Source organism: Haliaeetus albicilla, chromosome 22 (genome assembly GCF_947461875.1).
Source record: "Haliaeetus albicilla chromosome 22, bHalAlb1.1, whole genome shotgun sequence".
Classification (NCBI taxonomy): Eukaryota; Metazoa; Chordata; class Aves; order Accipitriformes; family Accipitridae; genus Haliaeetus; species Haliaeetus albicilla.
This window is the reverse complement of record NC_091504.1, coordinates 24,911,604-24,924,445: the sequence shown is the minus strand read 5'-3', so window position 1 is coordinate 24,924,445 and position 12,842 is coordinate 24,911,604. Positions and strand designations below refer to the sequence as shown.

At 50.2% G+C, this 12,842-nt stretch overlaps 1 protein-coding gene across 2 annotated transcripts in view; it reads left to right on the top strand.

The window, feature by feature from the left end:
• The first annotated feature begins 308 nt into the window (after positions 1–308).
• Positions 309–12,842, top strand: part of PKD1 (polycystin 1, transient receptor potential channel interacting) — a 99,507-nt gene continuing 86,973 nt past the window's right edge. For both annotated transcript variants that reach the window (XM_069810509.1, XM_069810508.1), the window contains exon 1: positions 309–770. In XM_069810509.1, coding sequence (XP_069666610.1) covers positions 517–770 — 254 coding nt within the window. In that variant the 5' untranslated portion in view covers positions 309–516. The remainder of the gene's footprint in view (positions 771–12,842) is intronic.

Sequence of the window (12,842 nt, the reverse complement as noted above, 5' to 3'; positions counted from 1 at the left end):
CCCGGGACCCCCTTGCCCCCCGCCCCCCCCCCCCGGGGGGCCGGCCGGGCTTGGGCTTGGACTTGGACTTGGACTTGGGGTTGGGGCTGGGGGGGGGGGCGGCCGGCCGCGCTGCGGGGGCGGCCCGGGAGGGCGGCGGGGCTGGAGCGGCGCCGGGTTTCCGCCGGGCGGGAGGCGGAGCGGGGAGGCGGCGGCCGCGGCCCGGGCGGAGCGCAGAGCCGAGCGGCGCCGGGCCGGGCCGGGCCGGGCCGGGCCGGGGGCTTGTCAGCGCGGCGTGGAGCGGGAGCCCCAACGGAACGGGCCGGGCCGGGCCGGGCCGGGCCGGGCGCTGCCGCCGCCGAGCCAGCGCGCAGCGCCAGCCCTTGCGGGGGGAGGCCGCCATGCCGGGCGGGCGCTGAGGCGGGCGGCGCGGAGGGTGCGCGGAGCGTCGCGGCGGAGCGGGGCGGGGCGCGGCCGGGCCCGGCCGGCCGGCCGGGGGAGCGGCGGGCCGGGGCCATGCCATGCCCGTAGGGAGAGATGCCTTTTGGAAATGGAGACACTGGATCACAGCGCAAACATGGCGTCCCCGCGGCGCGGCTGCCCCTCTCGGGCTGGTGCCTGCTCTGCTCCCTGCTGTGCGGGGGGCTGGCGGCGGCCCGGGAGCCCCCGGCCCCCGCCTGCCAGCCCTGCGCCGCCGACTGTACCTGCGCCGGCCCCGCCTGCCTCGTCAACTGCTCTGCCCGCGGGATGGAGCGCCCGGGGACCGGCATCCCTCCCGCCGCCACGGCGCTGTGAGTACGGCGGGGCGCGGCGGGCCCGGGGCGGCGGGCGGCGGGGCCGGGGGCGGCGGTGGCGGCTCGGCCGCCCGGCGCTGTCGTTCGTCCTCCGGTATTTCCCGGCGCGTTGTTTTGCGTTGGGCCGGGCCGGCGATGGGACGCGTGACAGCGGGGACAAACATGGAGACGCGGCAGAAAGTTTGCCGTCAGCCTGCCGGGTCGGACGCGGGCAGAAAGTGGCCCAAGCGAAGAAAAAGGGGAAAAACGGCTCCAAGTTTTCGGCAGCTTCAGCTGGGGTAGGGCTAGCGCGGCGGGGCCGATGGCCCCCCCACAAGGCACGGCCGTGGGGATGCGCTCGGCTCCGCAGCTGGGGAAGCGTTTTCAGGATTTCGGCCCAAAGCGGGTCGTCTCGTAACGCCGCTCGCGTCTCGCCAAGAGTTGGCAACCCGCGGGGCACGCGGGGTAACACCGGCGTGGGAGATGGGAGGCGGCCCGGCAGGTACCTGGGGCAAAACTGTGGGGTAACGTTCCCCGTGGGTAGGTCGAAGAGAGGCGGGGGGCTGCTGCGCCTCGCCGGGGGGGTCCGGAGGTTTTGTGCCGGGCGGTTAATTCCTGAGGTTCTGGGGGAAATGGCAGATGGAGACCGGTGTCGGGAAGTCAGCAGTTGGCTGTGGTTTAAACACTCTTCTCCTAACAGCAAACCCGAAAGACTCAGGTAACGGGTTCAAATAAAAATGTCTCCGTGAAAGTGCTGGGTTGGGATGACAGTTGTGCTTGTGTCCAGATGCTGATTTTGTTGTTTCGGGATAATTGGTCAGAAGGGCATGTGTCTTGGAGGGACATTAGAATGGTCCAGGTGCACAGTCACTTAAATAAAGTTACTGTATGATGCAAAAAAACAGACTTAGGGGAAAAATGGTTTTGGGTTTTTTTTTTAATTTCTTTTTGAACCTAAATTTGTTTGCCTTAGGGAGCAACTTTTCTGTTCTTGAGGAGACAAAAGCATGGAGTGATTCATGTAGGAGAGATGACGTGGGGCCCAGCACAGTAGAAGAATCTCACATGAACTAATTTCTACTGGTACTTCAATAAGTTAAGGGTCTGCTTTTCTATTCGGATATTCTTAACTGAGTTTCCACTTTTTAGCGTCAATGTAGATTAAGAGTTGTTGCAGAAGTTGCCAAGTACCGCAGCAAACGTTAAACGGTAGGTCGGCAAGATGTATGTAGGCTAACTTCAGGAAAATGTCTCTCAGTCTTGCAGACAAGGTGTTTTCCAACTCTTTTCTTACAAGATACGTTTAGACTTTTCCAAACAAACTAGCCATTGCTTGTTGCAGAAAGTCCCTAACTGGGAAAGACTAATGTTTATTAAGGGCTTTCTGACATTGCGTTATCTGTTGTCAGTTAGACATGGGGATCTGCAGCTCTGGAGGCTGAATGTGCCGTTGTGACAGAGGTGGAACGTGCCAGCGCTTCACTGGTCACTTGTAGAGCAGCCTTCTGAAGACTGTGATGATAAGTCCTTCATTTGGCTTTTTAAGGATCTGGGGTTATTACAGTGTGTTTCTAGGATTATTAATTTTGGTAGTAAGTGTTTGAGACTGTTTATATTATTGTTGTTCAGAGGCGCTGAGTTGTAAAAGCTCCCAGAACGTTTTGGATTAGATCCTATTATGCAATGACAAATTGAAGTTGGACATAAAGCTCTTGCAGGTCAACAAAACAAAGTGTCCGGAATATGGGGAGGGGAAATCCACTAAAGCAAATGGACTGAAACGGCAGGATAGTGTTACTGACATCTTCCTCTGATTTCGATGGAGAAATGTTTGTTTACAGTACTGTTGAGAGCATATGTGGTAAGAGGAAGAGCTTTCCTCCACTGAGGGACAATTGTCTTTGGAATTCAGACTGTAGAGTCATCTTTGTCAGCCAGCAGATCATCTTGTGTTGTACAGTCACGACTCAGCTGAAAAAGTGTGTGCTGGTAATATTCTGATGACTGGTATAAGATGTGCTGAATTGGTCTGCTGCGGCACATGGATTACCTTTGGGGAGAAGTTTACTGCCCTGTTTGACCTCCTGATGATGGGAAAGAAGGCATGTGTACTTATGTCATCATTATAACCATGAAAGATTTACAGATTCAATTTTGTCAGGATGAGAGGGACTCTGGCTCATGACACAGTGAAGTTATGCAAGCGGTTTTGTCTATTCATTTCATGTTCCCTTTGTTGAACACTGACAGATAAAGTAAATAATGCTTTTAATGATTGCTGCCTATTCTCTCATTAGAGGAAAGTTTTTTTTTTTAATGTCTCAACAAAACTTTTTTTTTTAGTTAGTCTGAAATGAAAACAGCCTTTAAGAAGGCCGAGTTCAGAAAATTACCAATGCCAAAGCTCCCTGATTCTGCGGCAGGCGTGTGTGCTAGCAGTTACACACAGCAAATGTGATACCGTACCTCTAGCTGTAGAAGTAAGGCCTAGGAAATGAATTCCTCGTATCCGACATTATAGATGTAGCAACTTTGAAGAAATAAATGCCAACTTTGGCAGCACTGTTACTAGGAGTACAGAAGAAATGTCCCATCCAAAGAATCACTAAGGAAATAAGCTCTGCTGCTTGCAGGCGCTACATACCTAGCTGGAAGCAGTCTCCAGGCAGACCGAATGGGAATATTGGCCCCCTCCCATTGCCAGAGTCGGGTTCTTGAAGTGTAACGCAAAGTCTGGCTGGAATCAAGAGCAAAGTCTGTTTTTCCAAATAATCTGCAGTGCGCAACATAAAAAACTATACTTCAAGAGCAACATGCTTCAAGTGGCAGCATTTGCACTTCTGAGTTCCTCCATCTGAGAAATGCTCTGATCTGATCTCTTTTCAAGTGCTCTGCTTTCAGGGCTACCAGATTTTGTTCTCATTTATTTTTTGAGACTTAGATGTTTCATGAGCTGGTACCATTTCTTTCATTCCTCAACTGGAATAAACCTCATAAAGATTTTCTGACTTTCCCTTGCAAATATTGACTATTTCTGACACATCTTTAGTAACCTGGTAGTTTTCAAGTGGAGATTAGAATCTCAGCTGAAAAGACTAGAGTTGAGACTCCCTTATTTTTCCTTCATTAATGTGGAATACTCTTTGTGGATGGGTAAGAAGGAGAAGCTGAAATCAGAGGAGCTCTGCTATCACCACACTCCTGCAGAAGCAGAAGCTTTGCAGATTTGGGGGTCATAACTTTCATCCAAAACCCAGCGGGGTTTTTTTGTGGGTTTGGCAGTGAGCCCTGGGGTTACACTGCCTAGCCGGTGACTTCACCTAAGCAAACCTTCTTAAAATAAACAGATTTTATGATTCAGGAACCTACAGTCTGTGATATTTTAAATTTCAAGACTTGGCAATGATCGGTAGATTTTGCTATTGTTATGTGATGCAGTAAAAGCCGTTTCAAGGCTCAAGGTGTCTTCAAAAGCTGTGGGAAAAAATATTCCCATTAAAACTAAAATCCAGTTCGGGTAAAACCACAAGCAGTGGAGTGTCTGTACAGTAATGTCCAGTCCACAAAGGCAAAATAGTTTTACTGCTGTTCCTAGAAAAAACTTAAACAGCCTGGAATGTCATTCTTACAAGAAGCCGTATCCCCAGCGAAAACAAGGCTGTGTTTCTCTTTTGTAAGACGTTTTGGAGGGAGAAAAAGGTCCAAATGAGGTGCTAGGTAAATATTTTGCAAATGAGATTAATTCAGCCTGTGGAAGGGACCAATCACATAAGCAAATTTTATCTATAGTTTAAGCACTAAACAAGGAGGCAATTCTGCATTATTCTATCAGAGCATAATGGTCTCTGGTGTTAGTGAAGTGTCACCATAATGCTGTTACAGCAATGGCATAAGCAGAAGGTCTGGGTTGTTTATTGTGTTCTTTCCTAAAGCTTCAGAGAAATTTGAGTGCTGTTCCCATGGCTGAGAAACTTACCCTTTTTAAAATTAAAACTTTAGGGTTTTTTGTTGGTGTTTAAAAACGTCCTGCTAGGTTAGAAGAGGCATCCCCCAGAGAGGTGGCATTTGGAGGCGTTCCTGCTCCGTGGCAAAAGTTGCAATTAAATAATCCCAAGCAGCATCAAGGTCTCTCACTTCCTTGATGTTAGCCCAGCATTAAAAGATTTTACGATTTGCAATTCAGCGCAGCCAAACCTACAAACCCTGGTAGTGACCGAAAACCACACATTAAGAAACTGTAGCTAAACATCTCACAGTCCCACTGGGCAGAGAGAAGATCTGCTGTCTGAATGCCCGCTCCTGACCCTTGTCAGATGTTAGTAGAAAGGAACACCATGCCTCTGCTTACCTCACCTTTTGGGGTTCCTTTGACATCTGGTGTATTTTTTTACCAGGTACTGTTTGGATTGATTTTTTCCCTGTATTTCCTGCAATTTTTAAGTTTATTGGTGGTGTCTTTTTGTGTGTGGCTTTTTCCCTGTTGGAGTGAACAACTTCTCCTGCTGGCAAGCCCCCACCAGGTCTCTCTCGCGTTTCACCCAGCTGCTTTCATTCTGCTCTCACAAAAAGGGGTTTTAAAAAGAAAATCACTCAAATCAGAAGGTAGGGTGAAATGGGCTCATATGGTTTGTTAATGCTTCTCTGCTTGCCATTTAATGGGATTCCTTGTTTTATCTCTTGTCATGCCGCGTTTTCCACGCTGTGGTTTCCATAATGCGTTTCTGCGTCATTGTTTCTCCATTTCTTCAAGCTTTGTTGTCCTTTGATCGTTGCAGTTCAGCTTGATTTAGTATCTTGTCTCTTATTTACCCCACATGTCCCCAAACGTTTCTCTGAGTTGTAATAAGTGAATAAGAAAGTAAGCGGGAGTGAAGAAGTACAGCTCAGGAGCAAAGATGTGCTTTCCAGTGCCAGGGTGGAGCGGGCTGGGAGCTGCACAGACAGAGGTTCTTGCTCTTACCATGAGGATAGTGCACGGGGGGGTGTGGGGGACATGGCACTTGTGAATTAGTCCCTCCCTAGCCAACAGCACGCTTTAGGCAGTCGCTGTCAGGCTCAAAGAGAAAATTTGTGTCTCTTCCACAGTGGAAAGTTGGCAGCTCTGCTCGTGGGCTGCACTTACGATGCGACTACTATTCGGAGGAATGGCTGCTGCCCCACGTCAGCCCACTCTTCTCTCACCCCACGTCAGCCCACCCTTCTCTCCAGGCCTTGCTGAGATCAGGCTTAAATGCTGGAAAGCTGCAGCAACTGCCAGGCTGCAGAGCTCCCCTTGCAGCTTCTGCCACCTACACGAACATGCTCTGCTGAAGGTCACTGCCTGTCCCGACAGGAGGATGAGGGTGTCAAATCAGACCTCCTCGGACCTTATTTCTTAACCTGCCTCTGCAGTAGAGTTGGCTTGTTTTTCATATCGAAGGACTGTTGTTTACTTAGACACTGAGTCTAAGTTGGCATCTCTGTTTGCCAAAACTAAAAATGTCGAATTGAAATATAACGATAGCTTTTGCTTTGCAAAGGGCACAAAAAGCAAAAACCATGTGATTACAGCCATTCCCATTTTTTTAAAGGACAGCTATCATCAGGAGAGCATCAACAACCTGCAAGTTGACCATCTGTAGCATTTGTGGTATATTATAGGAACCATGACCAGTATCTGTCCTCACTTTCCAGCTCCTCCTTTTCCCTCAAAAAATTGCATACATTTTGATGATGTGCTACCACTGGATTTAAACAGAGATGATCAAAAGAAAGCGTAATATTTGTCAGTTAGCTGTTTCTGCCAGTCTAACAGTAAAAATAGTTTCCCTCAGGTTAGGAACCAGTACATCTCTTCGGCTTCTTGGCATCAGGCCTATAAAAATATTCAATAAGCTGAGATTGGCAACAAAGTTTCAGATGTGACATAGGGTCTTGTGTTACTCTGTTTAATCCAGCGTCATTTTTAATTAGCAACCCATGTTAAGATAGTGTGATCCGCTGGTTTGGTAACAGTACTCGATGGAAGGAAATGACGACGTTCACTTTGTGGTAATGAATCTCCCACCTACGGCATTTTTCAGTCGTTGTGCGTGTGTGTTAACCGCGTGGCCCTGCTTTACCTCCCGTCTGGGGTCTACGGGCTGCCCTCCGGCAGTGCAGTGTTGGGAGACGACGGGACTCTCTCTGCCCGCTGCAGGCGTGCTGGCGTGTGCTCTTGAGCATCATCAGGAGAAGGCTATACTCACCCTGACAGCAGACACAGTCTGCAGCAGCTCTTGCTTTTGACGAGCCTGCGGGACGATCTGTAGTGACATGAATTCTGGATCCAAGCCAGGGCTCAGCCAGCCTGTTCCTATTCATTTGAAATTGTACCTGGAGACCATACCATGCCCTTTTTTCTTCTAGTGACAGCTGGGCAACTTGTATTCTGCCCGCCTATACAGACAGCTCCTTGTATCAAGAAACACATTTGGCTCTGTGCAATACTATTTTGCGTGTCAGTGATGAAGTTGTGAGGTCTAATCACTGGTTTGAAACTGCGACTTCCACGGTGGAGTCTGTAGCCCTGGCTAGAGCCTGTGCCCACCTCCTTGGACAGACATCGCTAATGGTACTTGCAGATCCACAGCCACGGCCTCTTCACAACTCCATTGCAACATCTCCTGGCAGGACCTCGGCCCTGGCTCCCGCAGGATCCGTGCTGCTTTGGTCTCCTCTAGCAGGGAGGAGGACTACTGCGGATCCAGAAGCAAAAGAGCAGTTTTCCTTGCCACTTTGGTTGAGACAGGCAGTGAAGCCTCTTCTTCCTTTCCCTGGTGGGGGGGCTTGTATGGGATTCTGTAAACACCTTTCCCTGCTCGGTCAAGGGACATGGGTCCTGCTGGGAACGGGTTAAATAGGTTCTGCTACAGCAAATGCTTCTTTGTCAGGGAGAGGTGGGAGTGGCTCTCTAAAAAGAGGATCTAGGGTGTGGGTTGAGTCCTCCTGAGGGAGGAACCCGAGGAACAGCTAAGCCTGGGAAAGCGAGAGCCCAGACAGATTGTGTTGGCCAAAGTTGTTAGTTTCTCTCTCAAAGCCACGCCTCGGGAAGGGGGTGGAGTGAGTCCGGCCTGAAACATGCAGATTTTGTTTTAGGTCAGGTTGGTGAAAGCATCCGTACCTAGTCCCATTAGGGACCGCGCGTGTGATTTCTTGCTGTGCTGCAAACAGACCCAAGGTGGTTAGCTGGTGGGTGGTGGGAATACGCTGTGAACACAGAGCTGTGAGTCGAGGGGATGCGTCCTTTTACCGTGTTGCAGTGATGGGAGCACATGGGTCCCTCTAATAGCTGGAAAAAACCCCCAAGATCATTCCTTTTTGTGTATTTATTTTTGTAGGGCAACCTCGTGTTGCTTGAAAGAGCACTACAGAAGTAGCTATTTTTGTACTTCTCTCTTCATCTGCTTGCCTCACAGCTGGGCTGGTTGTGCTTTAGGGGTGGAATACAGCTTAGCCTTTCCAAGTGTGGCTCGGAAAAAACAGATGTTTCAGTTCCTGTCTCCACTGCCGATGCTCCCATATACCACATTTCCAACAGTAGGACATCAGTGCTGGCACAGAGGGCCTGGACTGTGCACGGGGGAGGCCCTGCGGGGCTCTTTGGCTCTCCAGTGTCTGCGTGCTCTTTGTGGAGCTGTCAGGAGGGCTGGCCACACAAGCGTTAACTTCGAGGGGAAGCACATGGCTCCTCGTCAGCACCTGCCTGCAGCCCAGTCCCGGCACCCTGGTGTCTTGCTGGCAACGGGGACCAGCGGGCTGTCAGTACGGGAACGTTCACGGGTTTTGCCTCATGGGTTGCTTCTGTGCTATTGCTTAATGGCTTTCACATGCAGAGGCTGCGTAGCTGTTTGGGAGCAGAGAGAACCATCTGAGCCATGCTCTTCAGCCAGTGCCAGGCAGTCCGTGGGGTGATAAGAATAATAATCACCGGCCCCTTCCTGCGATGCGTGCTCCCAGCGCAGAGTGTGCGTGCTGCATTTCCTCTCCTGGGGCTTAGAGAGCTGAGGGAACAGTTGGAAACCACAATGAGATACAGAGTAGAGAGTCTGTGAGAAAAGCGTTGCAGCCACATTCCCTCTCCTTAGCTATGTTTTTTACTGCCTCAGACACCTCTGTTTAAGCTGCATTTCTTCCTCAGAAAGAGGAGCAGGACAGGGTTTTTGGGACAGTGTCTTGTCTTGTCACCCACAGACAGATGCTTGCACAGGAGCCTCGTGAAGACCTTGTGAAAGGGTCTGTCCTCTGCCTGAGCCGGTGCAGACAGCATTGTGTGCTGCCTGGAGTGTGGAGCTGGCCCTCGGCAGAGAGTTGTGTTTCACCCCTCCTCAGATGAAAAGGATTGGAAAGCCTTTTGGAAAGAGTGAGTTTTCGAAAGAAGGGGTTTGGATATGGAAAGAGCAATCAACTGGCACCTTTAATATTTTGTACTGCTGTACCACCTCTGGGATCTCATAGCTTAGGCACAGTGCAGACACAGCAAAGAGACAGCTCTTACCCAAGACCTGCATGTGGTCCACACAATCCTGCAAAAGCATGAACTTGGAATATGGGCACTTGCCTTTGAGGTGTTAGCAGAGCTGCTGCCATTCTGGTCTCATAAATGATTCCAGCAGGCCATTTAGTGACTCCTCAGTGATTTGTGTCATGAAGCTGCCCTTACACCTAAGCATAGCACAATTAAAAAGAAATCTTCTCCTATTTCCTAAAACAAAATAAAGCACTCATCTGAAATACAATGCTGGGTGATTCCCTGGGAGAAGAGTTTCCATTGGAAAATACCTTGGCTCCCGACCAACCCTCTGTAAAGTAGTTGTAGAGGGCAGCTCATTATCGCTACCTGGGTGATTTTCTAGGAGAGGACTGTTACATAAGCAACAAGTTGGTGAAGCCATTAGTCAGGATCCCTTCTCAGCTACTTCACTACATGGTAAAAAAAAAAAGGTTCCCTGTCCTCCCGGACTCAGGAGGCGACTGCAAGTAGAGAGCCACTGAAATGAACGGAGTGACGTTGGCCAGAGATTCATAAGTAATGAATTAAATCTGTGCAGAGCAAAGGTTTCTATCAGAGTGTGGGAACGTTATTTTACTCCTACAGAGGGAAAACATGAAGTCACTGGCTTTATAGACTGAACTCTGCCTAGATTTGCAGCCTCTGATTGCATGGATCAGTGCAGTTTGTATCAGAAGTCTTAAAAAAATTAGTAGACAAAACTGAGGTGGTAAGACAAAAGCTACAAGGGGCCAAGGGTTAGACTGTGTTAGTCTTTCAGTTGCATTAAGAAAATTCACTGTAGCTAATATATGTGGTGGATTGTGTTCATACCAGCAGTAAGTAATGGCTTTACTTAAGGAAAAGAAAAAAAAGAAAACTGCTGCCCCTTTGTGCAATAAAGCTGTTATAGGGCATAGCACATGTTAGGACAGCACCATGGAAACAAAGCTTAAGCTGTCTGGGTGGTACTCGAGGCTCTGCTAGACTGACACAACACAATTCCCAAGTTTTAATTTAGAGAGAAGACACACCCCATTTTTTGCAGGGAGTGCCAGGAGCATCACTGATTCTTGAATCTGTGTTTCATACAACACAAAATAACTTCAGTAGCCCAACAGCCAGACCCAGGCCCTTGGCCCTCACTGCTTTCCCTCTTGTCACTCATTGCATCCAGCAGTTAGCCATTTCTTGAAAAGCTCTCTGTCTTTCAAGTGCTTGTAGGAGAGTAAACTGTCAAGGTAGCAATGTCATTGTCCTTGGATAATTTAGTTTCTGATTACATGCACAGATTGCGTCTGATACAGCCACCAATTTAAGTTGCATTACCTTGGATTTGCTTTGCGCTGAGTGTAGTGACCCACGTTATGCAGCCAGTCAGATTGGAGTATTACTTTCTGGCATAATTTAGAATTTGCAGTGCTTAAAGGGTTAATTACAGCTAGCCGTCAGATCTCTGAAACAAGCCAGCAAAGCCCACTGCTGCATTCTGTCTTCCTGTGGATTAGCTGTGACACATCCAAGCCTGTAGCTTGATCCCATAACTTCAGAGAGAATTGGGAGAGGAGACTAAGTTTGGAAATTAATCTCCAACACCCCCGGTCCCACAGGATGCAAAGCTTCCTCTGAAGTAAATGCACTCTCTAGCTGCTTGGGAAAGACATAAGTCATCAGAGAGTCCTGGGTCTTTTGAGATCGTGCAGCCCTGCTCCAGATCCTCTCCTCTTGCAGGTGATTGTTCTGATCAGCAACATGGAGCACCTTTTCCTTCCTGTGCAGGCTGACCACAACTCCTGTTCATTCCCATAGAGAGGGAAAGTGGCAGTGGAGCTGGTGTTTATTGGCTTGCTCTGCAGTTCCTGGAAGTTGCTAAATTCTGCAGCAGCCACGGAGGCTGTGTACAGCGTGCTTAAGGCCAGGACTTACTTCCCCCTCTGTCCTTCTGCCCTCCGCAATCAGGGAATTGAAGTGCATACCTTAGTTTGGGAAGAAAGCCGAGCTACTGGGGGCAGTGTTGTCTAGCAGCTGGAACACAGAGGGGAAAGCGGGACTTCTTGGTTTTGTTTTCGGTTCTGACCCTGGTTGTGTGGGTTGGGCTGTCATTGATTCATCTGCACTCAGTCTCCCCTGTCTGAGCAATGGGGCTGGTGCTTCCTGCCTCGCGGGAGTATTGTAGTGGTTATTTATGGGAATTAAATGCTTGTGGAGGGCTTAAATGCTTGGCTGCTGGATAAATGCCCTGGATTTCTAATTCCTACTTGCCTGGTGCTCCTTGTGAAAAGGCAGCAAAACATTATCCTATACCAACTCTCGGGAAGCTGAATCTTCACTCTGAGTAAGGTAAAGGACAGGGCAGCAAAACACACATGCACATTCATTTTGACAGGCTTGTCGGTAACCTTGGTCCTGCCTTCCCATCCCTGCTTGTGCTTCAACCTCTTCTTGCCATCATCCTCCGAACTAAACCTTGTGCTTTGCTGGTACGTACTGTGTGGCAGGTACTGGAGCCAGCAGGATCTCACTGTGCTATCATAGCTAGAGAACCATTAATTTTTCTTTTAAAGCATCTGAAAAAAAGAAAAGTTTTGTTTTCTGCCCAACTTTATTTTTTGTTTCAAGGCAGTGCCATCAGTTTCCCAAACAGAGACATCCCAGCCCCAAATGGGAAGTCAGCGCTGACTTCATTCCAGGGTGCCAGCTCCTGAGAGAAACGTGGCTGCTCCCTGTGGGCTCCTTGGAGCAGAAGGACATGGGGCCAGGAGCGTTTTCCTCACCAGGAGCAGCCTGGGGAAAGATGCTGTGTAGCCCCAGGCCACCTGTACAGAGATGGATGTGCATGGCCAGAGCTGGGACAAGATGGCCCCCCAGAGCAGGCCCGTGGCCACGCTTGTGGACCTCACTCCCCTTGGTGGAGAGTGAGGACTGGGGTGGTTCTCCAGTTCTGCCAGCACCTCTGCTCTTTCTCCCTCAGCCAGGAACCATTTTACCTCAGCCAGGCACCACTTTACCTCAGCCAGGCGCCATTTTAATCTCACCAGCTGCCATATTACTTCAGCTGTGGGGCAGCTTCTCCTCTCTTGTGCTATTTTCCCCCTCAGGTCAGGCAGCCCACACCTCAGGGTATCTGGCAGGCTGGTCTCTGTAGTGTTAGCAGTCCGACCCTGTTTCTCAGCCCCAGGCAGCCCTCCTGGGTGCCTTCACCCAGCAGGCCTGTGGCAGGCAGCCTGTCCCCATCATGGCGCTCGGCAGCAGCGTGGTCTCGCAGGTGGGCCCTCTGGAAACGCGGGTTTTGTCTGGGCTTGGGCAAACCCCTGCGCATCCATCTCCTCTCCTGCCTCGCACCTCTGCTGTCAGCACCCGTCGGGCACGCAGGGCCTTGGCTCTGCGTGCACCTCGCAGTGAGGCTGGGCTCAGCCTTGGGGAAGGGGTGCCATGAGCTGCCCCACGTCCCAGGCTGGGCGCCCTGCGGGGCTGAGCCGGCTGCCCTGCCTCGGGGCTGCATTGCTGGGCCTGCTGACACTGCTGCGGTGCGGGTTCAGGATCAGGCAGTCAGTAGCTCTTGGCTGTGGTGCGTACTACAA